This window comes from Colletotrichum abscissum (assembly GCF_030869225.1).
Source record: "Colletotrichum abscissum strain IMI 504890 chromosome Unknown Scaffold_5.1, whole genome shotgun sequence".
Taxonomy (NCBI): Eukaryota; Fungi; Ascomycota; class Sordariomycetes; order Glomerellales; family Glomerellaceae; genus Colletotrichum; species Colletotrichum abscissum.
The window spans coordinates 753,322-779,521 of record NW_026850431.1 but is presented as its reverse complement, the minus strand read 5'-3'; the positions used below and the strand labels follow the sequence as shown (position 1 = coordinate 779,521).

General features: G+C 50.5%; 9 protein-coding genes across 9 annotated transcripts; 7 read left to right on the top strand and 2 right to left on the bottom strand.

Annotated features, from left to right (window-relative positions):
• Nucleotides 1-48: 48 nt before the first annotated feature.
• Nucleotides 49-1,787, top strand: CABS01_02761 (membrane-associated progesterone receptor component 1; the record flags this gene model as incomplete). The annotated part of the gene is made up of 2 exons (XM_060536139.1): nt 49-176; nt 1,328-1,787. 2 exons carry the CDS (start codon nt 49-51, stop codon nt 1,785-1,787), a joined length of 588 nt encoding a protein of 195 aa, XP_060394051.1.
• A 2,172-nt stretch (nt 1,788-3,959) lies between these two features.
• Nucleotides 3,960-5,078, top strand: CABS01_02760 (uncharacterized protein; the record flags this gene model as incomplete). Its single annotated transcript, XM_060536138.1, has 1 exon — nt 3,960-5,078. One exon carries the CDS (start codon nt 3,960-3,962, stop codon nt 5,076-5,078), a length of 1,119 nt encoding a protein of 372 aa, XP_060394050.1.
• A 477-nt stretch (nt 5,079-5,555) lies between these two features.
• Nucleotides 5,556-5,851, bottom strand: CABS01_02759 (uncharacterized protein; the record flags this gene model as incomplete). Its single annotated transcript, XM_060536137.1, has 2 exons — nt 5,556-5,711; nt 5,792-5,851. The coding sequence occupies 2 exons, from the start codon at nt 5,849-5,851 to the stop codon at nt 5,556-5,558; spliced, it is 216 nt and encodes a 71-aa protein (XP_060394049.1).
• Nucleotides 5,852-11,663: 5,812 nt separating this feature from the next.
• CABS01_02758 (RTA1 like protein) lies at nt 11,664-12,679 on the top strand (the record flags this gene model as incomplete). Its single annotated transcript, XM_060536136.1, has 2 exons — nt 11,664-11,941; nt 12,010-12,679. 2 exons carry the CDS (start codon nt 11,664-11,666, stop codon nt 12,677-12,679), a joined length of 948 nt encoding a protein of 315 aa, XP_060394048.1.
• A 200-nt stretch (nt 12,680-12,879) lies between these two features.
• Nucleotides 12,880-14,481, bottom strand: CABS01_02757 (uncharacterized protein; the record flags this gene model as incomplete). Its single annotated transcript, XM_060536135.1, has 1 exon — nt 12,880-14,481. One exon carries the CDS (start codon nt 14,479-14,481, stop codon nt 12,880-12,882), a length of 1,602 nt encoding a protein of 533 aa, XP_060394047.1.
• A 2,954-nt stretch (nt 14,482-17,435) lies between these two features.
• CABS01_02756 (major facilitator superfamily transporter) lies at nt 17,436-19,617 on the top strand (the record flags this gene model as incomplete). Its single annotated transcript, XM_060536134.1, has 5 exons — nt 17,436-17,907; nt 17,961-18,424; nt 18,526-18,950; nt 19,016-19,428; nt 19,508-19,617. The coding sequence occupies 5 exons, from the start codon at nt 17,436-17,438 to the stop codon at nt 19,615-19,617; spliced, it is 1,884 nt and encodes a 627-aa protein (XP_060394046.1).
• A 987-nt stretch (nt 19,618-20,604) lies between these two features.
• CABS01_02755 (uncharacterized protein) lies at nt 20,605-21,291 on the top strand (the record flags this gene model as incomplete). The annotated part of the gene is made up of 3 exons (XM_060536133.1): nt 20,605-20,709; nt 20,765-20,897; nt 20,954-21,291. 3 exons carry the CDS (start codon nt 20,605-20,607, stop codon nt 21,289-21,291), a joined length of 576 nt encoding a protein of 191 aa, XP_060394045.1.
• A 610-nt stretch (nt 21,292-21,901) lies between these two features.
• On the top strand, nt 21,902-23,175 carry CABS01_02754 (uncharacterized protein; the record flags this gene model as incomplete). Its single annotated transcript, XM_060536132.1, has 4 exons — nt 21,902-22,005; nt 22,067-22,327; nt 22,388-22,679; nt 22,747-23,175. The coding sequence occupies 4 exons, from the start codon at nt 21,902-21,904 to the stop codon at nt 23,173-23,175; spliced, it is 1,086 nt and encodes a 361-aa protein (XP_060394044.1).
• A 701-nt stretch (nt 23,176-23,876) lies between these two features.
• On the top strand, nt 23,877-26,193 carry CABS01_02753 (serine carboxypeptidase; the record flags this gene model as incomplete). Its single annotated transcript, XM_060536131.1, has 7 exons — nt 23,877-23,895; nt 23,977-24,122; nt 24,187-24,299; nt 24,355-25,027; nt 25,108-25,495; nt 25,569-25,640; nt 25,703-26,193. The coding sequence occupies 7 exons, from the start codon at nt 23,877-23,879 to the stop codon at nt 26,191-26,193; spliced, it is 1,902 nt and encodes a 633-aa protein (XP_060394043.1).
• Nucleotides 26,194-26,200: the final 7 nt, after the last annotated feature.

Here is a 26,200-nt window from a genome sequence, read left to right as displayed (position 1 = left end):
GGGCCTGAGGCTAAGGATTTTATGTTGCCTTTCTCTTATATTCGCACTATGTGTAGTGGTAGACAGTTTCCGGCAGCCGATGTAGGCGCCCTTTACCCCTTGAGGGGTGGAACCGGCATTAAACAATTCATCATCATCGTCATGCTCATCATGCGCGCTGCTGAAGTCCAGCAGGAGTAAGCTATCTAGAGACCGTCCGATCAACGATCACGGAGATGACAAGCGATGCTTGTAGCATCAAAGCGACAAGGATTGAATTGGATGTTGAAAATGGCAACATCACTCACAGATCTAGTAAACACCTTTTTCACCATGTCAATGTATTTCATTTGAGACATACTTTTATATCCTATAGGCATCCACATTCAGGCTTTCTGGGTCACCCATCGATCACATTAGGCATATGAAGCTGACATGGGCTATATCCTAGGCTTTGTCTTGTCGGAGTGAACTGAAAGCAGGTTGCCCTTTTGCCGAAGGCTGTTGTACCTCATTAATTCAAGATTGGAGGAATAGTTTGTAGGGACGGTTCCCTAGAAAGGTCGCCGCGCACTAGCAGTGCAGAAACTCTGAGTCAGCCCAAAGGCATAGTAATATGGTAGTACATACATGTGTACGTTTTGGTGCTTCCGTGGCCTTCATCGTAACACGGCATGTGGTCGAGTTCTCAGCATATGCTTTAGAGCTCTTTCCTGATATGATATACGACAAACTGACCAAATATTAAGATGAGTAAAAACTCCGAGTCATAAGAGGCGAGGATACTTCACATACATGTACTATTGAGATGATCATCAGCTACGCCAGCGCCGGGAAGTCGTGATAGCTTCAATTCTGGATCGTATTGCTGACAAAGCATACATCACGTGAATCGAGTGAATCAAGCTTAATGATGACATAAGATGGGGCTTTGGCGGGGCACAGCTCGGCAGTGCACGGAGCAGCAGGGGCCCGAGCCATTGACGGGAACTTGGAGAGCTCCGACGGAGTCTGGCGAGAGAGGTCGCTTTCGCAATGATTCTCTTGTCGACAACAGCTTGAACAGCCTCATCTTGCGACAGGAAGCGGGACTGGCCAATTTATGTTCGATATTATCTTTCTAGAACTCTAGAATAGATCAAAGTTGTGGGCAAGCTAGAATCCCTTGAACCTCGGTTAGAACAGCTCCGACAAACCCTCGAAGCGTACGGATACCTTCGAACTATCATCATGGACTACGTCGACAAGCGGCTCCAGGAGGAAGCAGTGAAGCTGCAAGTGGACCAAGGGCAAGTCAACTAACTCGCTTTTCTGTGAAAATCAGTCAGCTAACCTAATCACCCTTCAGCAACGCCTTCTTCACCCCTCTCAACATTCTCTTCCTCCTCGTAAACATCTACACAATCTACGTCCTCCTCCGACCAACCCCGCCCCCGGTCCTTCCGAAAGAGCCGCCCGCGACCGTCTTCCGCGTCTTCAACCCGCGCACCCTCCTCCCCTTTACCGGCGAGAACGATACACCCATCTACCTCGCCGTCCGCGGCCGCGTCTTTGACGTCACACACGGTCGCAACTTCTACGGACCCGGCGGACCCTACTCCAACTTCGCCGGCCGGGATGCTTCGCGCGGCCTGGCACTCGGCAGCTTTGACGAGGATATGTTGACGGAGGATCTGGACGGCCCGTTGGACCCGCTTGAAGGACTGGGACCGGACGAGATTGAGGCGCTTCAGGGATGGGAGGAAAACTTTGACAGCAAGTATCTTGTTGTCGGCAGGCTTACTGCCGTCGGTGATGAGGAGAAATAGACTCAATACTGGTAAAGTTGGTAGAACTGATAACGTTGTGTTCCCAGCAAGGCTTCAATAGACTGAAGCGTTGAAAGAGAGGTCTCTTCGACGAGGTTTCGCAAATTTCGGATACTATCGGTGTCACTCGACTCGAGATGGATAACCAGTATCCAAGCCACTTACCTTTGTTCCACACGCTATACAGTGTTTGAGAACAGATCTGATATCTCTCCAATGCTCGAAGACCGCACAGGAAGTTGGACACGTTCGATATCATGGTGACATCGCGGACTTGATGACCAGTCAAGCGCCCACGGCTCTTCCCAGTGCCTCGAAAGAGACTGGCAGCCAGCCCGAAGAATTAGATTCCACAACATGCATTGTTGCGCACCCCATTGTTAAGATACAATGACATGACGCAAGGGAGCTGCGTGGGGAGGCAACCGCCAAAAGAGGGCCGCTTTTAGGTTAGTCAGATTATAGCGTCACCACCAGGAGCCAGCGAGGAAAATTTGTGAGTGAGATGAAATGATGCTGACGGCCTGACAGTGCTGGACCCCTCCCTTCCCCCTGTCTCTTCCGCACCAGTTTCCTTTCTCTTCCCCCTCGAGGCTTGCGATGAAGCTCCAGCGCAGGCAGCGATATTCAGGAGATTGGATTCGCGTGGCTTGACGGTTATTTTCAGGCCGTTGTTGCAGCCTCCGAATGACCGTGCCACGAATCCACGAGTGATCCTTCGCTCTGGACACACTGTTGTTGCCCTGGACCAGTATCCGTCCATTGCGTGTGGTTAACTTACTGCCTCCGGTTCCAGCGGCATCCGGGTTGCCGGGGGAGCTGAGCCATGGGGGTTGGGGCATGAGATGAGATGAAGTACCCGGATGTGTGCGCTTATGTCAACTCTCTGTTGATGGTCTTGGCAAGTTGCTCTGGAATGTCGATTGACCAGGCTGCTAAGACAATCCGTCTCAGACTGAAAGCGTTCGATATTCTTCACTTTCCTCAACAAGAGCACGACGATGCGCCTTCTTCACAGGCGACCAAGATGTCACAACAGAAGGCCGTTTCGTTCTCCTTCTCGTCTTCTTCCCGTATCCCACTCTTTACAAGGAAACCAGAGGAACACAGCAGAGCTGGATGTGTGGCTGACGGTCATCCAGCCAGCCCAGACGACTGGGGCTTATGAGCCTCTAAAATTAGCCCCGGTTCGTCGAATCCGGCAAGGGTCGCAGATCCTCCGGCGCTATGCTCCAGTCTGCTTCGTTGTCCCGTCCCGATTCCATGTCTTCGATCTCACCCACGTTCCTCATAGAGAAGCATCTTTCAAAGTTTGCTCTGGTTTCCCTTGCGGAACGTCCAGAAGCAAACACAGCCCCTGGACAATATCACTTCGTGCCTCGACCAGTATCTTGTAACCTTGTACATCTGGTTCTCAATGTGTGTCTATGAATGGTTACATGTACCTGCGCTGATGCTCAGCCTTCAGCCCTACATATAGGCAAAAAGAGAAATGAACCAAACAGCAACGAGGAAAGGCAAAGAAAGAAGGGAAACAAGCTTCCCTCCCCCTAGTCGCATCGTCTGCACTGCACCACTGCATTCCCACCCTTCGTCATTCTCTACGCTCTCCCCGTGCCCATTGTCTCCATATGAGAGGTATCCAAGCCTCAGCCTCCAATCCGTCAATCCGTCCGTTGTTGCGCTAGTGATTCCAGCCATTCCTTTGCTCTAGCTCGGCTCCATCTAGATTCATAATCGTTGTTCCGGACGGTGTTCCTTAAAACCCCCCGTCACGCCTCCTTCATCATTCCTTCTACTAAGTACTTAGTATCTCTGCGAATTTGTTTCGCCCACTGCCGCCGAACTCAACTAGACCCCTTGACCTGGCCATCACCATCTCTGGCGAGCAGACACGAATGTGTGGATACACCACAGAGAGTCTTTCAGACGACCGAACCAACAGCACTGAGACACCGCCTCAACCTGAATCGGAATCCAATTGAGCGAAATTCGAGTTAGACTTTCATCGACGCCGCCCAAGTGCATGACGCGCATTGTCGATCCCTAGCTCTACAGTAGTCACCACCCAAAAGTGATCTATCTTCCGGCCCCCAAAACCCCTGGTTTTCAACCATCAACACCGTCTCGAGATTAGAGCAGACAGAGCGACACTCCCTCTAACTCTTCACAATGGCGTCGGCGCGGAGGAATACAACGACAAGGAGCTTGCTGAGCATTCTCCTCCTCGCAGCACCAGCTCTCGCAAAATACCAAAATAACTTTGACCTCTACCCAGCAGCCGCCCAACCATGCCTCTACGCCTCCTCAGACGCAAGTAAATGCGACGGCGACACAGTCGCAACGATGAACAAGTGCCTCTGCAGCGATGACAAGGGGAAATTCGTCACAAACGCAGCGACGTGTCTAGGAAAGGAAGCGAAGGATACCCTCCGCACAGTCTATCAATCCATGAGCACCGCCTGCTCAGACTCCAAGACGCCGATATCCATAACTGAAGACCAATTCCTCAACCTCGGCGCGACAGGCGCGACAGCATCGCTATCAGTAACTTTATCCACATCAAAGACAGCTACGCCCACTACCATGATGACGACCACCACAGGCGGAGCAACCATCACCCTCACATCAACACCTACACCCGCGACATCGACTCCAGCACAGGAAGACAAAGGCCTAAGCACGACCGCCAAAATAGGCGTCGGCGTCGGCGCCGGCGCAGGAGCCATCGCTCTTGTCTGTCTCGCCGCCTTTATCTGGCGCATCAAGCGAAGCCGCGACGCCCACGACGAGTCCCACCGCCCAATGCTCGGCGGCGGCATCGGTGCCACGGGCCACAATAACCCACAACACGGGCCCTTTACCGAATACAGCCCGCCCGCGAGCGTCGCCGGCACTGGGGCGGGTGGATACGCCGCGTACACCGGCGCGCAAGAGTACAAAAACGAGAACAAGCAGCAGCAACCAGGCTGGAGGCCCGTCTCCGAGATCACGGCTACGAGTCCCGGTGGACAGACGTGGGCGACAAATTCACCGCAGCCGCCGTATGCGCATCTTCAACCGCAACAAGGGGCAAACTTGGGTGCTTGGGGCCACCACCCGCAAGCTGCGTACGTTGCTCCGCCGCAGGAACCTGCTCAGCAGGAGGGTGTGTTTGAGTTGGCTTCGATGCCTGTTACGTCGCAGCCTCCTTCGCATGTGCCGCAACCGCCGCCTGGTGCTGTTGAGATGCCGGCGACGGAGGTGCAGCCGCAACCTACGCGGTATCAGTATCCATCGCAGAGGCAGTGAGAGAATAGGGGTGATCAAAAATGGGCATTAAGGGGTGTTTGGGGGATGTATAAACTACTATGATACCTTGGGAAGCATTTACACTCACGGGGACTTGGTGTTCTGGTTCCTGGTAGGGACTTATAGATGGGGGAAAAGATACGGAAAAGCCATGAAATATAATAGCACCTTTGATCCACCTGAACCTTCGTCGTACCCCAAGATTGAATGCACGTTAAAAATAAGTTCGAGATCTTGATGGTCAACTTTACCTGTGTGGCTCATGCGAGGCCGAAGGATGCAACCTTGGTCATAGTTAACTGATACTTATCGTATTGATTTTGACTTGGCCCACTGAGGGCTACTAATCGTAGAGCTCGCCTAAATGCTATCGGCTATGTAAACTACTGCCTACGCAGCAGTTAATTCGAGATACTCGCAGGGCTGGAGTCTTTACTGAGCTAAGCTCATATTCTCACTTTAAGGAAGCACCCATGACTACTTCGAGCCGCCGCCCGAACTGCCACCAGAACCTCCACCAGACTGCCCGCCAGAGCTAGACGAGCCGCCACCAGAGCCGCCACTAGACTTGTAGGTCGGGTGATTGGGATAGTTTCTTTGCGCAGCAGCCGCAGCCTTCTGAACGAACTTCTTCTAATATTTCTGTCAGCTCTGAAAACACCTCATCGTTGTCTTTGATGTATAAGGAAGATGCACTTCCCGGCTTCTCTTACATCCTTGTTCCCCGCCTTGATACGGGCCGCAGCCTCAGGGGTCATCTTTTCCTTGACCATTGTGATTGTCTTGACAATATGTCTGTCTTTTATTGCAGAGTATGTTGGATGTGTTGATGTTGATTGGGGGTCGGTCGATTGTGTTTATAGCGTTGTTGAGTGCTTTAAGTGACGATGATGATGATGACAATGATGTTGTTGTTGATGATGATGAAACGGATATGACTCCAGGCACATTCTTTCCATTTTATATCTCTTTACAGTAACCAGAGGTAGAACATACACGTATTAGTGAATTGATTGCGGTGCCACTAAACTGGCTGCGGACTATCTCTCCCGTGATTCACCGTCTGCTAACGCAACATTTTGCGACTGATTCACTGGCTTCTCATGATGCAGACATTGACTTCACATAAAGGTCAAGTGGATTGCTGACTTTAGTATTGGCGTTAAATGAGTGAGCTTGAAGATAGGTGGTGTCCACCTGATAGTTCGGCTTTGAGTACATGTATGTCGTGTTAGTGATCAGACCCAACCCTGAAATGAGTACATATTCATATATGAATCCACCCAGCCTGTCCCTGCTTGTATATACTCCTGAGTGTTTTCACACAGGATACAGATATGGCTTCAAGTATGACAATTACGGCCGGCGAGAGGGAGAATATATGATTGAACACGGGAAACCTTATCATCGTCACTCCCGACTCGAGTCGCTCATGGGCCGGTCCTCATTTTCGCACGACGATTCTCGTGGCTACTTCTTGGCGTCCTCTTCAGAGGAGTTCTCGGCATTTCCACGAGTCTGTCCGCCAGAGCTTGAGGAGCCACTACCCTTATTGGAGCCAGGCTTCTCCTTATTATCCCAGCCTTTTTCCCCCTGGAATAGTGTTGTTAGTTTTTCTCGAACAAGTCTTTTAGTATCTAATGCAACTACTAAGGGGCCTCGCGGTCTTTCAACTTACCACGCTGGGCATTGTCAAAGTCTATCCTGATGGAATTCTCCTCAAAAGTGCACAATGAGTGTATGGTTTTTCTGCAGGTTGACAAATTCGTTTGTTTTCGATGGTCGTGAGCCAGGACAGAGGAGCCAACAGGACGACTACACGACACCCGCTCGACTATTTATGTCTTTCATCCTCGCATGGGAAATCTGTCTAAGCTGGATATCTACCACGTAGTACAGCTGAGGGGTCCGATTACATCCCGAAGAAGACCGTCTGGAGACCTTTCACATGGCAGAAACTATGACGTGTCGGATGAAGCCCTATTCATCATGAAGGGGAATATCATACCGCCAGGAGTTCAGGGGCTACACTAGGTAGTACAGATGCTGGAACAATGCTTACCCACGCCTCTCAGCCGACCTCCCAAAGTTGAACAGCTTCTTGTCCCGCTCTTTTTCTTTCTTTGTCTAAGCAATAGCTTGCCGAATGAGCTTCTGGCACTGATCCCAATCCCTCTGTGACGAAGCCTATCTACGATTCCCAAACGGTCTGATTGGCGGTGACCGAACAGCTCAAGAATAATCGTCGTGGCTGGTAACTCTCCGATTTTTTGTCCAACGGAAGAGCCTCTTCCTATTTTCCAGCACTCCCTAGTCCAAGCCTCTTCTTTTCATGCTTGAGTCATCTAGTACATCTTATGATTTCCATGGATCCTATACGATCGAACTGGAGGGCATGCAAGACGTTGCCCCTTGGCCAGGCGGGCTTCTGAGAGCGGACGAATCGTTTCGATTGAGATCCAAGATGAAGCTGTTTCTTCTCTTCCGTTGTTCTTCATTCATTTCAAAATGTATTCAATGGCAATACGTGGTGGGTTTTACTCACTTGCAGTCTGCGAGACATGGCCTATCGAAAGTCGAAATTGGGTCCTCGGCAACATCAGTGGGTTTTATTTATGCACAACTGATGTCGCTCTCATCTTCCATCATGATTCGATACATCAATGCCCCTACAAAATAACGTACTCGGAGGAAATCTATACTGCATAAGATAGCACGCGTAGAGTTGAAGTCGGTACCACGATGCATTGTAATATTATCGCGTACCTACTTTAAGAGCTTCCCCTTATAGAGCTATCTACTAAGTGATCAAGTTACGCTGTCAATACTTCAGCAATAGACTTAAATGCTTTCAACAGACGACTAGAGCCTGTTCAATATTACCGACATTGAAGATAACTTCTCATCAATATGGCCCCACAAGCTCCTTCTGAGCACATGAGATATCTTCAGAAGTCCGACGTGTAGTGTTATTGACCAGAACCATCGCTTGAGATATCGTGAGAGCGTTTCCCTGGGGTTTCAGTTTCCGTCTTGCTATGTAGCCCGTATTTCGTAGCCTTGTTGTCAAATATTTCACCTGTTGCTCTATCCTACAATTCCTGCGTTAGTTATCTAAGATATCCAGGCGCATACATTTCACTGATTCGCTGTACCGGTTGCAGGTCTGGGACAGCTCGTACCGGTCGCTCTGGGGGGACAAGAAAACTCCCCGAAACTAATTCATCTTTCTTTTGATGTATATTTACTTGTTCCGCACCTTCTTCCTTTGCATATACCGTATTGTGGTGGCTCTAGAAGTACTGTTAGTCCCATCAAACCTTCGGCGTAGTGATTGAGTGTTAGTAGCTGCGCAGCCACTATGGTGTCCTCTCTATGTCTCCTTACCATGATTAGTAGTGTACCACGTCGGAGATTTACTTGAAATTGGTATTTGTATCTGCAATTTCAGGTTCAATGATTCGTGAGATCGATGGTGGCGTTTACATGAGGCTAGAGTCCCAGCTGAGAAGAACTGAAATTCAAGAACGCGAGTCCCGTTGGCCATTTATGCGTTCTGGTCTTCTATGTCGCATCGAAGGATGCAGATGTTGGGAGCATCGACTTCCAAAAGGTTGAGAGTTCTTTGGGTACGATTCATTGTTCGTATTTGTTTCATATGGCGGCAAATAAAATTTGTTCAATCGAGATCTGTTTACCACAAACAAATGAATAATGTTTACCAGCACGCCGCTGAAATCCATTGTTTGGTAGCCTGATGACTTTACCCGACTGATGTGGTTAAAAGAACGATGTTCATTCTGCTGCAGCTGCAGCTGTAGACATGAATACATCCATAACGGCGCTTCCATAAGATTCGGAAACGCCATGTTGACGCCTACTTATTGCTTAACACAAGGGCTCCTTGACAACAAGTATAGGATAACACATCTTCTCGGACGTGAGGAGTACACGCAAAGATAGTGTGACACGCTGTTCACCTTATCAATCGGTCTCCATTATTCGACAGCGAAGTCAGGCGTAATCTGATTCCACATGAGCTGTCACTAGGTGAATTAGGCCTGTAAGAATGCTACTTATCATGGCTTGCTGCCTAATTGTCTATTTGTGAAGTGGCTTGCCTGGCGGGGGCTTCTTCCTCCACGAGCTGCAACCAGAATTCTTCCTGCTTCGCCGACTGTGCTCTTGGCCAAAGGCTCTCTTCTAGTTTCCGTGAGAGCCTCTCTCCGAGCTTGTGCCGCGGCCTCCCCTTGACCTACTGCGACTCGCTGCCCCTGTGCTTCCACCGCGGCCTCCTCTGCCTTGACTACCCCTGCTTCCACCGCGGCCTCCTTGGCCTCGGCCTCCCCTGTTTCCACCGCGGCCCCTTACGGAGTTTCCACGAGAATTGCCACTGCCGTCCGGGACATCGCTTGGCACATTACTCTGATTAGAGGTAGAGCTGCCGGCAGCGAGACTATTCTCGGCATCTTCCGTCTCAATCCCCCTCGCGGCACTTTGTCTCTTTTGAAAGGCTGCTTCAAACCTCCTAGCGAATCCTAACATCTGCAGATTTGGTCAGCATCAGTCATCCGCACACCAATGCAGTTGAGTATTTTGGAGCAGAAAATATTTCATACATCCCTCGGGTCGTCTTTTCCGTCTTTGTGTTTATTGGCATTAAATTTTACACGTTGCACATCCCTTTCGGTCATGTCATCTCTATCTGGCGTGTCGTTGTGCTTCTTCGGCGGCGGTTTACTCTCATTGCTTTTCTTGTCCTTGTCTGCGTTCGAATTGTTCGAGTACTGTTTCTCATGTTAGCCTCCACAGGCTTTCTAACTTTGTAAATGCTTCAAAGTCCTCATTCGGCGCACCATAGTGTTGTCTTATAACGGTCAACGTGTGCTTGAAAGTGATCAATTTATCTTCTGTATCCGGATTGATCGTGGGGTATGTTTTGTCTCAAGAATTTACGGTGAAGGACAAATCACATGGATAATACGGAAAACTCCTATCGATTATATATGTAAACTATTCTAGCAGGTGAGGTTGTTTGAAACCTGGGTTCGTCTTTGAAGTGGTTCAATTACAGTACGTGATCAATTGCTTGGAGATTTCGGACGGGGCGGCGAATGCGATCCGTTGCATCCAGGTCTGTTCTTGAAGAACAAAGACGACACTGGAATGTTTGCTGCATACATGCAGGCTTCACTTACTAGGGTCGATGCGCTTTGGAAGAACGACAAGATGTACAATCTGGTCGCTCGCCTTATCCATTGATACCTTACTGAACAGCACATTGAGTGAGGTTTGCTGAAAGACCGCGACACATGGCCATGGTGTATGCCATTCTTGACAAGTTGTGTGCCACAACCTCTGATTGCTGAACAGGATGTAGAAACAAAGTACGTGTTAAAGAAGCTTGTAATATGTCGTGCGTCCTCTTGTACCTCCGGTCTTCTGTCATGCCAATCGACGTCACCCGCAGTGCCGCTGTTCGGGTCAAAGGCGTGTTGCAGTTTGCCGCCCTGGTGGCGGTTTTGCTATGCAACGAGGATTCCGAAATGGACAACCAGCTGCCTGCTGTCGCTCCTCGACATGTTGATAGCAAGTTGATCTACCCCGGCCCCAGTACATGTGCAAAGCAGATTGGTGCGTGGTCAAATATTCAATTACAATAAATCTTGCAGTCACGCCAATTCTCTAGATAAGGCAAAACATCAACATGAGCAGGCAGTGGTGTTTCATGCATTATGGTTTAATCTTGGGCCACACTAGGTAACGACATATGCCTGTATTGCTGCTCACTAAGTTCACTGTTCACCGGCCAGCAACCCGCGCTGAATAAAGTCAAGGCGTCAGTGATTTGCCAAAGAGAAGTGGTCAATTCAAGTGGCGGAGCATAATGACGCGGCTGAACAGAGAAAATCCTCGGAGAGGTTCTGCAGCGGACACGTACCATGTCAGCAAGAACGCCAACAGGCTTTCTGATATGTTGACATGTTATCAAACAGCATTCCCTCTGTGCAAGCATATTGCGGCCCGTATATTGAGAGTCGCATTATCTCCTATTTGCGTTAGGACTGTACGAGTCTATCTTTGGGGCGCCTACCCAGAGGGTCGCTAAACGATTTTTGGTTAGCTGGATACGAGAGTCCGACCCCGTCACCAATCGGGAGCTCTCGTTTCGGGAGGCTCTGACTGCACTTGGCTAGGTGCCAAGCATATGGCGCAAGGGGTCAACGCTGACTTGATTTCGCAGTCTTTCGGTGTCAGATGCGAACTGGCGAATCATGCCATGTGGCTTTCGGGATTGAGGCTATGTTGACATGAGGATTGTAGGCTGTAGCGGACAGGTCGTATCTGTCTAGCCCCTTTCCGAATAGGGCTGTCGACTGCGAGAGTGCGAGAGGATTGGAATTCTGGACATGCTATTGTCGAGGATGCGAACTGCGGAGAGGGCGCGTAGATATATATGTGTATGGACGGGATCGCATCGATTTGATCAGTCCACCAACCTTGCAACGCAGTGCATCGAAAGTTCTTCCGGTCTCAGCTCCCTCACGTTGTTCTTTACCTCGTCTTCTTAAAACCACAGACACAATGTCGGAAGTTTGCCCTCTTTTAACAAATGCCAACTGCACCGTGGAAACATGTCCCCTCAGCTGTGCTCAAGTTGAATACCTTCCAACTCTTGCTGGTAATGCAGTCTACGCTGCAGCCTTTGGGCTGCTTTTGATCGCCCAGATTGGTCTCGGCATCCGATATAAGACATGGGGATTTATGGTCGGCATGGTCTGTGGTCTCGTCCTCGAGGTCGTCGGATATGCCGGCAGAATCATGCTGCATAACAACCCATTCGACTTCAACAACTTCATCATGTAAGTCTTGGACCGAGCAGTTCTCCAAACTCCATGGCCTTTGAGAGTATCTGACAAAAGGTCGACAGCTACCTCGTTCCTCTTACAATCGCACCCGCCTTCCTTGCCGGTGCCCTCTACCTCTGCCTCTCCCGTATCATCATCGTTCATGGCCAGCACATCTCTCGCTTCAGCCCTCGCACCTACGCAATCACATTCATGACGAGCGACTTCATCTCGCTCGTTCTGCAGGGCGCCGGTGGCGGTATCGCAGCTACTGCAAACACACACTCCGGCAGGGAGACAGGCAGAGCAATGATGGTCGCGGGTGTTGTGTTCCAAGTCGTGTCCCTGCTAGTCTTCATGCTCCTGTGGCTGGAGTTCGTCTTCCGCCTCCGCAAGACGACCGAGGGCAACAAGGGTGGATCACGCTTCGCTGAGCTCAGGTCGACAAAGAAGTTCTTCTTGTTCCAGTGGGCGCTCGGCGCGGCTGTTCTGCTGGTCTTCATCCGCTCGGTGTACCGTGTTGCGGAATTGCAGCAGGGCTTTAACGGGCCTATTGCCAATGACGAGGTGTCTTTCATGATCCTGGAGGGGCCTATGATTTTCCTGGCGATTCTTGCGGTAACGGTACTCCATCCCGGTATTGGATTTGATGGTCAGTGGAGCAGCGCGGCTTGGTCTGTTAAGCACTCCAGGAAGGCTGCCTTTGAAATGAGCAGCTCGTCTATGGAGGAGATTCAAGGCAATCATGCTTGAGATCGTTTGGAAGAAGGCAAATGCACAGATTTGAGAGTTGTTTGAGTATCTAGTGGCAGGTGGAGTAATGGACATGGACTGTGGATTTGACTGGAGTATTGGTTTGTATTGGAGACGAGGAAAGTACCGGCTGTACAATAAGTTGAAGGAAGGCTCTAGAAGATAGAAGATATGGGCGCAATTCATAGATATCCACCATATCATAACTTGATGTACTCCGTGAAATTCTGGAACTCTCCAAACACACCCATTGGTCTGGTCTGAAACTTGGCCTCAAGCGTGCCTGGGCACGTTGGGCTGGCCACCACACTATGATCGAACGTACGAAAGTCAAATGGCAGCTCGCACAGGTTGTAGACCCGTGACTGGTCATCAGGTAGAGGCAGACCAAAAAGTCTCGACGTCTCGTCGGGTAGAGCTCCTTCTCCACCTAGATGCTGTTCTTCCAGCTCGACTATGCGCTTGGCCGTGAGATATGCGTGGTGCGCGTTCCATAAACCTTCTCGTCGGGGTGCCAGACGAAGCAGCTCCAGGGCACGCCATCGTATTGACGAGTGACGGCATTTCAGCGCGGCGTAGAATAGCGGTGCCAGGAGTTGGACGTCGAATGAAAGAAGCTGTGGTCCTGCCTGTACCTTGCCTGGCTTGATGACTTGCTCTGCGTACGTCACCAGCTCGTCAAAGTCTGATCTGTAAACATCTGTGTCTGTTTCCTGAGATGTAGTGCAGACTCGTGTCCAAATGTTGACGACCTTGTGGTTTACGAGAAGGATGTTGACCGCGTCTGGGTTGGGCGGGTTGCCGACAGACTGCAGCCGTTTCAAGAGATCATCGAACTGCCTGTGCCACACTTGTAATCTGGTCTGCAGCTTGGCCTGCTCAACAAGGTCATCAATGCCCACAAGCAGCGTGTCTGCCTTGGGGCTGACCGCGTTGATGAACCGAATGCAGGCGTCAGCGATAGCGAATAACCGCCGTCTAGCGTCCTCAAAGTCCTTGTGTGGAGATTCGTCCTCTTCCGTATGCATGTAGACTGGCGGGGTAAATCTACCGGCCAGACAGGAGAGGATGCCCAGGCGTGAGAACATTGGGAAGATGTGATCCTGAATCAAGGTGAGATCGTTGCAGGGGGTCCTTGACCCTGTCTCCGGTGTGGCGCCGCTGTTGGGTCTGAGGGGGGCCAGAATGTTGAACCCGTTGTGGATGTGAAGCATTGATAAGTCGGCATCGCCTCTAAGGAACTCGATGCATGTGAACAGAAGACAGCAGACCAAAGGTACTAGGCTGGAGTTTGGGTTCGTCTGAATTCGAGCAGAGAGGCTCTTGAGTGCGAGCTTCCATTCTCTCTGTGCCTCGGGGTTAGCCTTCACAAACCCTGATGGATGCCGCAATGATGCCTCAACATCGCGGTAAACTGCACTAACTGCCGACACTGCATGTCGGATCGACGGCTCGGAGTGTGATAACTGTGGGACAAGCTTCCTCCAAAACTCTGAATCAAACTGTCCGTCAAGTATCGTGCCAATGTTGGTGTGAAAGAAATCAAGGCCACTTGTGCTTTCGAAAAATGCCGGCTGACTTTTCGTAGGGGGAACATAAACGGTGATCACGTTATGATGGGGTGATCGTGCTGGACTTGTCGACTTGTACTCGCATTTCCGGCTTCCGACGGTGCACCGTCGACAAACGGGCTTCGCTTCATCACATTTTACGCGACGAGCTTTGCAGGTGCTGCACCCGGTTCGGACTTTGGATGTGCTTTCCCGGGTTCTTTTGGGCGGAGAGCTTGTGTCGACGATCATGGTGAACAATGCTGTATGTTGTAACGAAGGAGTACCCCCGGGTTTCCCAAGGTTATTACGAGATATGAACGACACCCGACGATGGCAGGAATGGGTTTCAGGTTGCAAATACTTGAGAATACGAGGTCAAAATTACGCAGCCCGTTGCGAGCCGCTCAGCCACCACAGACGACGAAAGGTCAACAATTTGGAACTTTTGTGCTTAAACGAATGGGGATGACATGTCTCTAATAAGTACTGCGCCAAAAATGTTTACCTTGCTAGCGCCCTTCCTACAAAGGCGCAGCGTGTCCACACTGAAGTTGGCCTTGTAGCTTCGATATTAAACCAATGAAATGAGAGGACTAAATCGATGCCGCCCGCAGGGCTTTATCCAACGGCTGCCTAACACCCAGGAGACGCAACCGTGCGAGTCTTACGTCAGGCCGGCATTTGAACGGTGATTCACGCCGGATTCGATAAGAACTCGGCCCGCAGATCGGATCCACAGTCGGGGAGGGGCCGTGAAGGGCCGTACCGTCAGAACATAGTGAAGATTGAGAAAGCCAGAAGTGCACCAGATTTAGGAAATAGGGTGTCGGTAAGAGAGCTTTAGCGGAACGCGTTCGATATTCACAAGACGTTGGGCAAATTCGCAAGATGTGCAATGAGTTGGGAAGACCTAAGATTCTACCGACAAACCCACGATGTGTACTAGTAAAAGACTCTGGTCATGTATCATAGGGTCCTGTGTAGTCGCGAACAGGCAGACGATATGCTCATCAGGACCCTAAGACCACTACACTTATCTCTAGTCGACCTAGACTGCCTCTGCTAAGATGGTATGGATATGTATACATAACAGCATAGGTTCCTAGGTAACTATGGTCCTCGCCAATGCTGATGGAACTCTTCTTGTTGATCGGAAATGTACAAAACTTCGGTGCAATTTACTACTCACGAGATCATCAGAGTCGCCTCTCTTCATGGAGGATGCGATGTGAGAATTAATCAATATGTCCAAACGGTCCATATGAATCTGTATCATGTCGAAAACATTGCTGTTGGTCTCGCGTCGCGAAGTTCACCAAACTCGCAGCGTCTCACTCAATCCCTCCATCGTGGAGGTTTGTCATCATTGACACGGGAAGTGGGTGATCTACAGCATTAACTACTTCCGAGACGGGATGTGGATACTTGTCCGAAACAGAAACAGACAGTTGTGACAGCAAAGCCCTGCTTTCGTCGAGAGCTTGGCGGGGAAGAAGCATGGGCGTTCCGGGTGAAGTCTATGCCCTCCCCCTAAGCTCCAGTTGCAAGTGCTCTGACTATACTTTGCAGCAAGATTTCGCATCTAGAATCTGGAGTTGGTACTTATCACTTAGTGGCAGAATTGACATTACGACGTTTGGTGAGATAATGTAAGGTATTGAAAGAAATCAAAACTCAAAGTTAAACCTCAACGAAACTGGGATATAGAAAGTCAATTGGCAACGGCCGCCGGTTCGGCGCGTCCAGGCACGGGCTCCAGAGTCCAGCTTTTGGTTTCCGCCGGCCCATGCTGTTGACAGCCCTATCCCAGCCCCTCAAGCCCCGAAGACTCGAAAGGTTTCGGGGCTTTTTGATCAGACTTTGCGGAGCAACCAATCGAATGATCTTCTTTGCCAACCACACCAGCATCTAGGCATTTGGCCTATTCCTAGAAAAAGCATGCCCTGATCTTGAGACTTTCTAGAACTCTTCTCGATCTATTCGAGACTGTAAATTGCTAGGGACTCGCACCCGACATGACGAACCATGTAACAAGTTTTACTAAATTGGTACACTCATCGTCTCTGCTTCTTTCCTCACCAGATTGCGCGTTCATGACGTCCGGTCAACAAGGTGATGATCTTACAGTCAAAGCAACGATAAAACCAACTGTCGACAGGCGCACGTCCAGATGCATAAATGTGGCACCTCACACAACACGCTTTTGAGCCTCATCTTTTTCCGTCAGAACAAGCATAGGGCCCGCAGGTTCTGCCATCTCCTCATGCCATTGTCCCTCTTTTCCGCTGCAAGAGCAACGCTGACTATACAAACATGGGACGACTGAAATGAAGGCTGCTGTTTCACGGCCCATCCCATCTACATGTATCCACAAGCCGCGCGAGAGTCGCAGGGTACTTCATTGCACATGATCTTGGGAATGTGTGGGGGAGGTCATTGGGTCTAGAGCTTCATCTCGACGTTTGATGCCACCGGATAATCCGTGAACGCAGAAAATACCACAAAGAGGTCACGAAGAGGACCGTTATTGGATGCTTTAGCATGATCGCTTTCCTGGTACCGCCATCTATAAACAACATTTGCTGTCATCCCATCAAATGTCTTGGAACGAATCCTGATGAGACTCTCGTTTTACCAGGAGGCTGGCTTGAGGTTCCTGGATATTCCGGATCTCTTTGTAAGGCGTTTCTAAAAGTTACTTCATATAAGGAGAGAATTTTCATGACAATGTTAAGATGATCGGAGAGAACTTCCAGATGTCTGAATGAGATCGAAAATACTACGCAACACAAGGTACGTGGGGGCGCCTTACCGATGATCTGCACTAGTCTGCCGCGTGTAAAAAATGCCCCGTCTTGCCTCTGCAATTTCAATTCAAACGTTTCCATCTACTACCTTCCTCATTCGAAGGCAAATGCGCGTCCCAGTCCTCGATGAAGAAACCAAATACTGATATCAGAACAACTTAGTTTCCAAACGGCCGGTCCGGATTCTTCCTCCCAACCTTTTTCGATGCTTTCCTGTTCGATTCCTTCACTCATTTAACCCCCCTTTCGCTGGCTGGAGACTTTCGAACGCGAAAAACACCGTCCGTGTCTTTGCCATTGACTTTTTTCCTCCTATTTTCGAGGCGACTGTTTCAACCCCCTTTCTTATTGACGTTAACCTTTATACTTTCCCCCTAATTCAAACTCAAAAAAATCATGAACGACGACAAAAACGATGGGCTTCTCGTCCCAATCGACTTCAATAATGTCAGTGGCGGTAGACGAGAATCGAGGATCGATAAGTACGCCAAGCGCAGCTCGCAGATGTTTATCCCATTCAGCATCGTGGATTTTCGACATTCCCAGGCGCTGACCCCAGCATCCCCGCGCTATCCGATGCAGACCTTGCAGGAAGGTGGACGAGGGCTCGAGAGGATCGATTCCATCGATACGATCACGGCTGAGAAGCAGGAGGCTGCCGTCCATGAAGAGGAAGTGCTTGGAAGTACTGAGATTTATGATAAGGATGGAAACATCCGGCTTGTGCCCGTGAGTGAAGGACCACAGATGGATCCGAAATGCATTGGGAGACTGACCGTGACTATCAAGACTCCTACTCCGGATCCCAAGGATCCTCTCAATCTGCCTGAGTGGCGCAAGTGGCTTGCTGTCGCCTCGTTATGCTTCTGTAAGCTTCTTCCGTCCAACTTGGGCGGAACGTCCATTTCTAACAGCACACAGTCGGCTCCGTCTCGCTTGCTGCCGAGATCGCCGTCGCTGGCCTCTTGCCCGTGTTCATCCTTGAGTACTCTGGAGTCGATCCGGCTTCAACTCTCAAGCATGCCGACCTCAAAGGCAATCCAAACCCTCTTGCCATTGTGCCACCCGGCGTGACTCCAGTTTCTCTGACGTCTGTTTCTCTTCTGGCGACCATTCCCATGCTCAGTAATGGTGTTGCTACGTATCTCTTGGTCCCTCTTACGGCTGCCATCGGTAGACGTCCGGTCCTCATCCTCACGTCGGCTTTTTCCTGGGGCGGAGGGTTCTGGGCCGGATACAGCAAGTCGCTTACAAGCCATATTGCTGCCAGAGTCTTCCACGGTCTTGGGTCTGGTGCTGTCGAGGCCTTGCTCCCTTTGATCGTCCAGGATATGATGTTTCTTCACAAGAGAAACAAAGCTGTGGCGTCCATCATTGCCAGTCAGGTAGGTTTATGCCATCTGAGATGGTCATACCATCAACCCTTCAAATCCCACGATTTGCGGTAAGGAGTTAGCCATATCAAGTAACTGACATCTTCACGTAGGGGCCAATGATTATGCTTTTCGGAATCCTTGGTCCGTACATTGCTGTCAACTGGGACTGGCGATGGATCTACTGGATCACATCCGCCGTCGGCGTCCTGACCTGGATCATGCTCATCCTGTTTGTACCCGAGACACTCAGACAGAGATCTAAAGCAGAGCTTGCTGGACACCAGCTGTGGCCCATAGCTGCGGGCGAGGACCGCACTCAGCTAGACTACGCCACATACGGCGCGCGTACGCGGTGGGATGACCTTGGGTTCTTCCAGAGCGGAACTCACTGGAAGGATGCCGGCCTCCAGATCATCGCCACTCTCAAGACCACCATGTTCCCCGCTGTCTTGTGGTGCACTCTATTGCAGGTTGCATTTGGGATGGTCATGGGTGCGACAGGACAGGCGACCTCATTCGCTCTTCTCGCTGCTGGGTAAGCATTTACCACGGTAGTTCGTCCTGGGACCAAAATACTAATGCATTTCGTTCAAACAATAGCGTTCCTTTCGAACTCACCGGCCTTTCGCAAATTCCCCAGATCTTGTCAACTATCGTCATATTCGTCGTCGGTGGACCAGTCGCCGACTCAGTGTCTCTCTGGATCTCGAAGAAGAAGGGTGGCCGTGAAGCCGAACACCAGCTTCCCAATCTCATCCTGCCAATTTTCTTCGCCATCACGGGTGCTCTAGTGTTTGGATACGCCGATCAGAACCACCTTCATTACGCCGTCTTGCTGCTCGGGACCTTCTTTCTCATGACATCAACCTTGATCACAGCGCCGATTGTGCAAAACTATGTCATTGAGAGCTACCCCCAGTGGGCTGGTCCCGTTCTGGTAAACGTCTCGACTCTACGTGTTTTCATATCCTTTCCTCTTAACACACAGGTGACAACTTGGCTTCAAGAATTAGGTGAGTCTGAAATTCGCTCTGAATGTTGCACATCTTGTTAATGAAGAATGCTTTTCGACAGGTCCAATGAAGTTTACAGTCTATCTGTCCATCATGCTCCTAGTCGTCTCGACCGGCATTCCAATTCTCTTCATCTTTGGCAAGAAGTTACGCATGAAGACGTCCGACAAAGTTTCAAAGAGGCAATAATAAACCGTTGCATGAGCAAGTACTCTAATTGGAGTCTTGCACTAGAGGCTGCCACAGACGGCAGCCCGTCCAATAGCGTAGAGTGGGGATTGTCTTTTTCCTGGCGGTTCTGTTCTAGAAGGGGCCAGATCCTTGCCGCAGAATCTTGAACGTGGGCTTCTCGCAGCTGATATGTCTGTGTCTCGACGGTGCGACTTTCGTTGTGAGACTTGGATCATGTTTCAATTGGTAGGTGAGCTATCCATGCCGGGAGTTTAATGGTTCGGGGATGGGAAACTAATGGGAATCGGCATGGAAAATATCTTCATTGACTTTAGTCTGCGGGAGGGCGCGGAACAGTAGTGCGCTTGAATGTAATATGTTTGAAAGGCGGAATTATGTTATGTCTGGCTTAAATACAGCCAACAAACCTCATTCGGGGTTTTTGCTTTGAATGCATCGTGACTTTCTTCGGGGCCTTTCTCGGACTATAGATCATTAATTAGATGTAAATCTCCCTTCGAAGATCTCAGCGGTAAGTGCAAGAAAAGTTCACCGCCTTCAGATGAGGCCAAACCCAGACAACACGTCAAGGTCGCAATATTCGGGGTAGCATCCATTCAAGTTGCCAAGTAAGCACGCATCATTCGATTCGCGAGTGTCAACCAAAAGGCGGTTGCGCTAGACTGCAGTGAGATTCAAAAATAGTCCACTAGGTAAAACACGAACCGACCACCTAGATGGGGCTAGGCAACGTGAGCTGAAATTTGCCGAAGCAACATTTCTAGCGGCACAGCAATAAGCTTGTCCGAGAATTTGGGACTTTTGTCTTTCGTCAATGCATCTCGTGAGGGTATGAATAGACGGCATCTTCGCGCTGTCTGGTGATTTTTTATTCTTGGTTTCGAGATCACGGACTTCATTACTTTCCATATTAATTCGCTTTTGTCACTCGCTACCGTCACTCGCTACGTTATCGTCACTCGTTTATTCACCCATATTAAAACCATGTCACGCTTGCTTACTGCCCTGGCATTGGTTGGCCTTGGTGCCAACGTGGCAATGGGGATTCCTTTCGACCAGGAGGAACAAAACCGGAACGCTGAGTGCGATGTAAGTATGAAAATCCTTCAATGTTTTTTCAGGTACTGATATTCCTGCGACGTAGAATGGTTGCTTCTTCGGCAGCTTCCCCGGAGGCTCTTGCACAAATGATGCTGCATGCATGTGCACCCAGCAAAAGTATCGTGAGAGATACTTCTGCTGCATGGCCCAGAAATGCGCCGCTTCCGTATTGCCCGGTAGATATTTCCGACTGGCGTGAAGCTAGATTAGCACTGACGGGGATACCGTCTAGATTCCATTCAGCGACAGACTCTGGAATGTGAAGCGAGGAATATGCCCTTCACATTTGACACAGAGGCAGTGTGCGGCATCAAGTTGACAACATCCACATCCGTTGCCCCCACCGTTACAGTTACTGTTACCGGCGGAGCGGGAACTCAGTCTTCAGTGCCATCGGCATCTGGCAGCTCATCTGTCCTGGTGGCCACCACAATGGCATCAACTCCAGTGATAGCACCCACACTGAGCGCAGGCGTCAACACCCCAACTGCTACATCGAGCAGCGGATCTGCTGGGCGCTTGAGGGGCTCCTTGGTTCTAGTCGCTGCAGCCGGCTGGATGTTCTGGTAGACGACTGGAGCTATTGCCGAGAATAATGGTTTGTCATTCCTCCGAACGATCATGATACGCCTATTAATCACCATTGCAATCAGCAAAAAGCTACGAACACTTAGACATTTTACCTCCTACACCCTAATAATAATGACAAAAAGTACATAATGCAATTGAATTTTGACCCCTTTTCCTGAAAGCCAGTTTTGATTACCCCAGAAACTCTATCCGTAGATCCGGTGAACTCGGGAAGCGATTCAGCGAACGCCCGATGGGATGCTAGGCCCCCCCCGCGCTCACTGGTGGAGACGAAAAAGTCCGCCCAATCACCCTCCCAGTCCCCTGGAACTAGGGGGGAGCTGTCCCCTGCGAGCCGCAATTTTAGGTGGTGTTTGCGCCATTCCACCGGTTTTCACGGGTGGCATTTCATTTCAGTTGCGTCTACTTTTCAAAGCTTGCATCTGGCCCTGAAGCGGGGAAGATGGAGGGGCGGAGGGCTTTCAGGGGTCGAGATGTTGCCCTATAAGTCTACCTACTGGAGTGATCCATCTGATATCGTTGTTCGTGTTGCGAAAAGTTCCCAGCTTTCCGGTTCCTTGCAGCGACTCGACGTTGGTGCATTGTCGCGATGGTTGTCTCCAAGGCCTACCTGCTCGGCTGGGCAGCAGCAGTTGCGATTGCTTCGCCAGTCGCTGTTGAGACGCCTTTCAGCTGGAAGAATACGGAATATGTGTGAGTTCTGAGTATCCACACGGACGGCTACTTGAAATCACTGACGCGAGAAGGAGCTCAGACTCACATTTGGCGACTCTTACACATTCGTTCAAGGAACCGAAGGTCGCTGGGCATACAGCTTCATCGGATCCCAGCTGAACATTTCTTTCACACCCGAGCAGCTCCTCGGTGACCGCATTGTTCCGGGGCAGAACACGTCTTCTGCCGGCGGGCCTAATTGGGTTCAAGAGCTCACTGGCTGCAAAGAGGGCCATCCTCGGGACTGCGAGAAGCAATTATGGGGGTTCGCATACGCCGGGGCTGATATTTCGACTAGCTTGTGAGGAATTCTCAGCTAATCCGGCGCAAAGCGTATGAGATGAAGCTAACACCATCGCAGCGTCCCGCTGCACTGGAACCATACCATCTCGTATGAGAAACAGGTCGAACAATGGGATACCTACGGCAAATCAGTCATTAACGCCGATCCCACCAAGTCACTCGTGGCCTCCTACATTGGAATCAATGACATCAACGACATGGCCAATTTCCAACTCCCTGTCAACGGGCTGAACAGCTGGGAGGAACTGTACACTGCAGTCATCGCGGAGCAGTTTGCAGCCTTGGAGACTGTATATGAAGCCGGGCATCGCCACTTCCTGTTCCTGAACTTACCTCCCCTCGATAAGAATGTACGTCAAATCCGGCACAGTTTTCGTTTCGACAACCTCTTCAAGAATCGCGTTGACCATACTACAGCCCGCATCGCAACTCAACCCAGCCCGTCTTCCAAGCACAGACATGATCAAGACGTTCAACGGCGTAGTCAACCAGACCGCAAAGGCGTTCTCAGAAAAGCATCCCGACGTGACTGCTCTGGTATTTGACACGTATAGCTGGCTTACACAGGTCTTTGATAACGCGGCGTCGTACGGGTTCACCAATACGAGCTCTTTCTGCCCTAGCTACAAAGCCTGGGATATCGATACGAACTATGCCGCGTACGGGTGTCAGCCGATTTATGAGTACTTCTGGTATAATTCGGGTCATATTACATACCATGTACATGAGCTTCTGGCGCAAAAGGTCAAGGAGTTCCTAGTTCAGAAGAGCGCCAGTGGATGCGGAGGGAGAAATCAGACGCTGAGCGCATGGGGAGCGAGATGGATCGGCGGGGAGCCAACCTGAATCCAGCGAACAATGTAAGATCAGTGCATTGATGTTGATCAATCAGGATTGTTCGTTATCGGCCTCGCAAAGATATATGCTTAAAGGTTCCATTCCATTGCAGGCAGTCGCTAGCAAATTTTCTAAGGCCTATCTCCCCGAGCCTCGGAGCGATGTATTCAAACGTTATCGGCTCTCAAGATCTAGGCCGGGAGAGAAACCTATCGAAGCCCACCTTGAGCGTCCTAAATTATAATTTCGAAAATAAAGTCGTGGAAGTACAGATTCTTTTCTATTCTCAGAACATGTTTGGAGCCGCTCCCAGAAAGTTACATAGAGGATAGTTGACCTGAATGACTCAATTGTCTGGTGTTAATTCAACGAATCTTGTTTACGAGAAGACTCTTGTAATAAGGCTTCATAGAAAGTAAGAGGCAAGCCGATCGGGGTAGATGGCTGACATTGTCGGTTTTGAAGTTGACACAACTCTGGAAAGTGAAAAATGTCAGCATTAGCCATTTAAAGCTAGATTTCCGTGATGCTCAGAGATAATTGCTCCGTGCCGCACCGTGCCGGGAAGCCGATCAGGTCTAAACGCCGGCCGAGATAGGAAGGTCAAAGTTCTGGTCGAATCAAAAGCTCGGGATAGAGGTTTATCTGAGTTTGACCCCACTCTGTCGTCGTTCTCGCGATCCTTCAGGACGTGTGCAACGCGTCACGTCATGCGAGACAGGCTGATCTGTAAGACTCTCTTCCGATAAATACACTGCCAAAGTCATCCATCGTATCGAAAGAGAGTCAATGGCGGTTTGATCTCGTGAGTTGTGTTTGTCAAGATGTTGTCCTCCGCCTCAATTGCGCTTGTCGGGCTCGCTGGTCTCGCGGCCGCGCAGTTCCCGCCCACACCCGAGGGGATCAAGGTGCTGAAGTCCAAATTCCACGAAAATGTCACCATTTCATACAAAGAGGTGAGCGCACATTGTTTTCGATGGTCTTTTGCATCCTTGACTAATTGAGGTCCTTGTCCTCTAGCCCGGTATCTGTGAGACCACGCCCGGGGTCAAGTCGTACGCCGGATACGTGCAGCTACCCTCAGGAACCCTGAATGACGTTGATGGGGAAGCTCAAGACTACCCAATCAACACGTAGGAACCGCAAATGCTCTCGGCTATCAATTGGAACTGGTGCTGATTCTTAAAGCTTCTTCTGGTTCTTTGAGGCGCGCAAAGCTCCCGAAAATGCTCCATTGGCAATCTGGCTCAACGGCGGACCGGGAGGCTCCTCCATCATGGGCCTCCTCGAAGAAAACGGCCCCTGCTTCGTTAACGAGGACTCCAAGACGACTCGTCTGAATCCGTGGAGTTGGAACAACGAAGTGAATCTACTCTACATCGACCAACCGACTCAGGTCGGATTCTCCTACGATATCCCAACCAATATTACCATCCACGCCAACGAGAACTTCGAAGAGAACGGACCATGGGGCATGTTCCCCGCCAACTTCAGCGATGGTGTACCCGAGGGCAACTACACCTACCGGTACGGCACTGCATCCAGCCAGAAGCTATCGCAGACATCGAACACCACGGCGCATGCTGCGCACGCTCTGTGGCACTTTGCGCAGACGTGGTTCTTTGAGTTCCCTGGCTACAAGCCCATTGACGACCGGGTCAGCTTGTGGGCCGAGTCATACGGAGGACACTATGCGCCTGGTATTTTTCGACACTTCCAGACGCAGAACGAGTTGATCCAGAATGGCTCATCACCCGAGGAGAATGCCCAGTATATCCACCTTGATACGCTTGGAATCGTCAACGGGCTCATTGACCTGTCGATCCAAGGTGAGACTTGGATCACGTTCCCGTACAACAATGTGAGCAATCTGTACCCCTTGATACAGCCTAGAGTATCTGGGTGCATCATGATGAGATACAACGCTGACTACCTGTTCAGACCTATGGAATGCAAATCTTCAATGAGTCGGTTTACGATGCGTTGATGCACAACTGGACCCGCCCAGACGGTTGCAAAGACCGAATTCTCGACTGCCAGGAAGCTCTCAAAGAACATGGACCGCTGGTAGCCAACGGTGCCAAGAAGAACTACACTGAAATTTGCGGCGACTTTCTCACCGAGTGCGGCTTCAACGCCGTCGAAATCTACCAGAGCAAAGCCGACGGAAGGGGCTGGTATGATATCGGACACAGCAAATATGACCCTTTCCCGGCCCCGCACTTGTACGGGTACCTCACCGAAGGCGAGGTTTTGTCGTCTCTCGGCGTGCCTGTGAACTACTCGGAATCGTCCGCGGCAGTGGGCATCAGCTTCCAGAATACTTTCGGTAAGATGGTTACATTCCCATTCGCGGGCGCTTCATGCTTTCAGATGAACGTTATACTGAGTGACTTTTATAGATATGATCCTGGGTGGATTCGGAGAGTCAATCGGGTACCTCCTCGATAGCGGCGTCAAAGTTCACATGATGTGTGAGTCTTGATCATCCCCATCCTTGAAAGTTGCGTGCTGTTCCTAACGCTCTTGTGTGCAGATGGAGATCGCGACTACGCCTGTAACTGGGTCGGCGGCGAGAAGGCTAGTCTGGCGATCCCCTACAACCGATCGATAGACTTTGCCAACGCCGGGTACGCCCCGCTCATCACCCCCGATGGTGTGACGGGCATGACGCGCCAGCTCGGCAACTACAGTTTCTCGCGTGTCTACCAAGCCGGCCACGAGGTGCCGTCTTATCAGCCCGTGACGGCGTACGAGATCTTTATGCGGGCGACGTTCAACCGGGACATCGCGACGGGACTCATCCCCGTCACGGACGAGCTGTCGACGATCGGCGTCAAGGACACGTGGCACATCAAGAACATCCCGCCCCAGGAGCCGGATCCGATTTGCTATGTCCTCAAGCCCGAGACGTGCCCCGAGGATGTGTGGAAGACGGTCGAGGACGGGACCGCACTGGTGAAGGACTACTACGTGATTGACGCTACTCGAGAGAGACAAGGCCAACAGATTTCCGAGGAGCTGTGAAGAAACT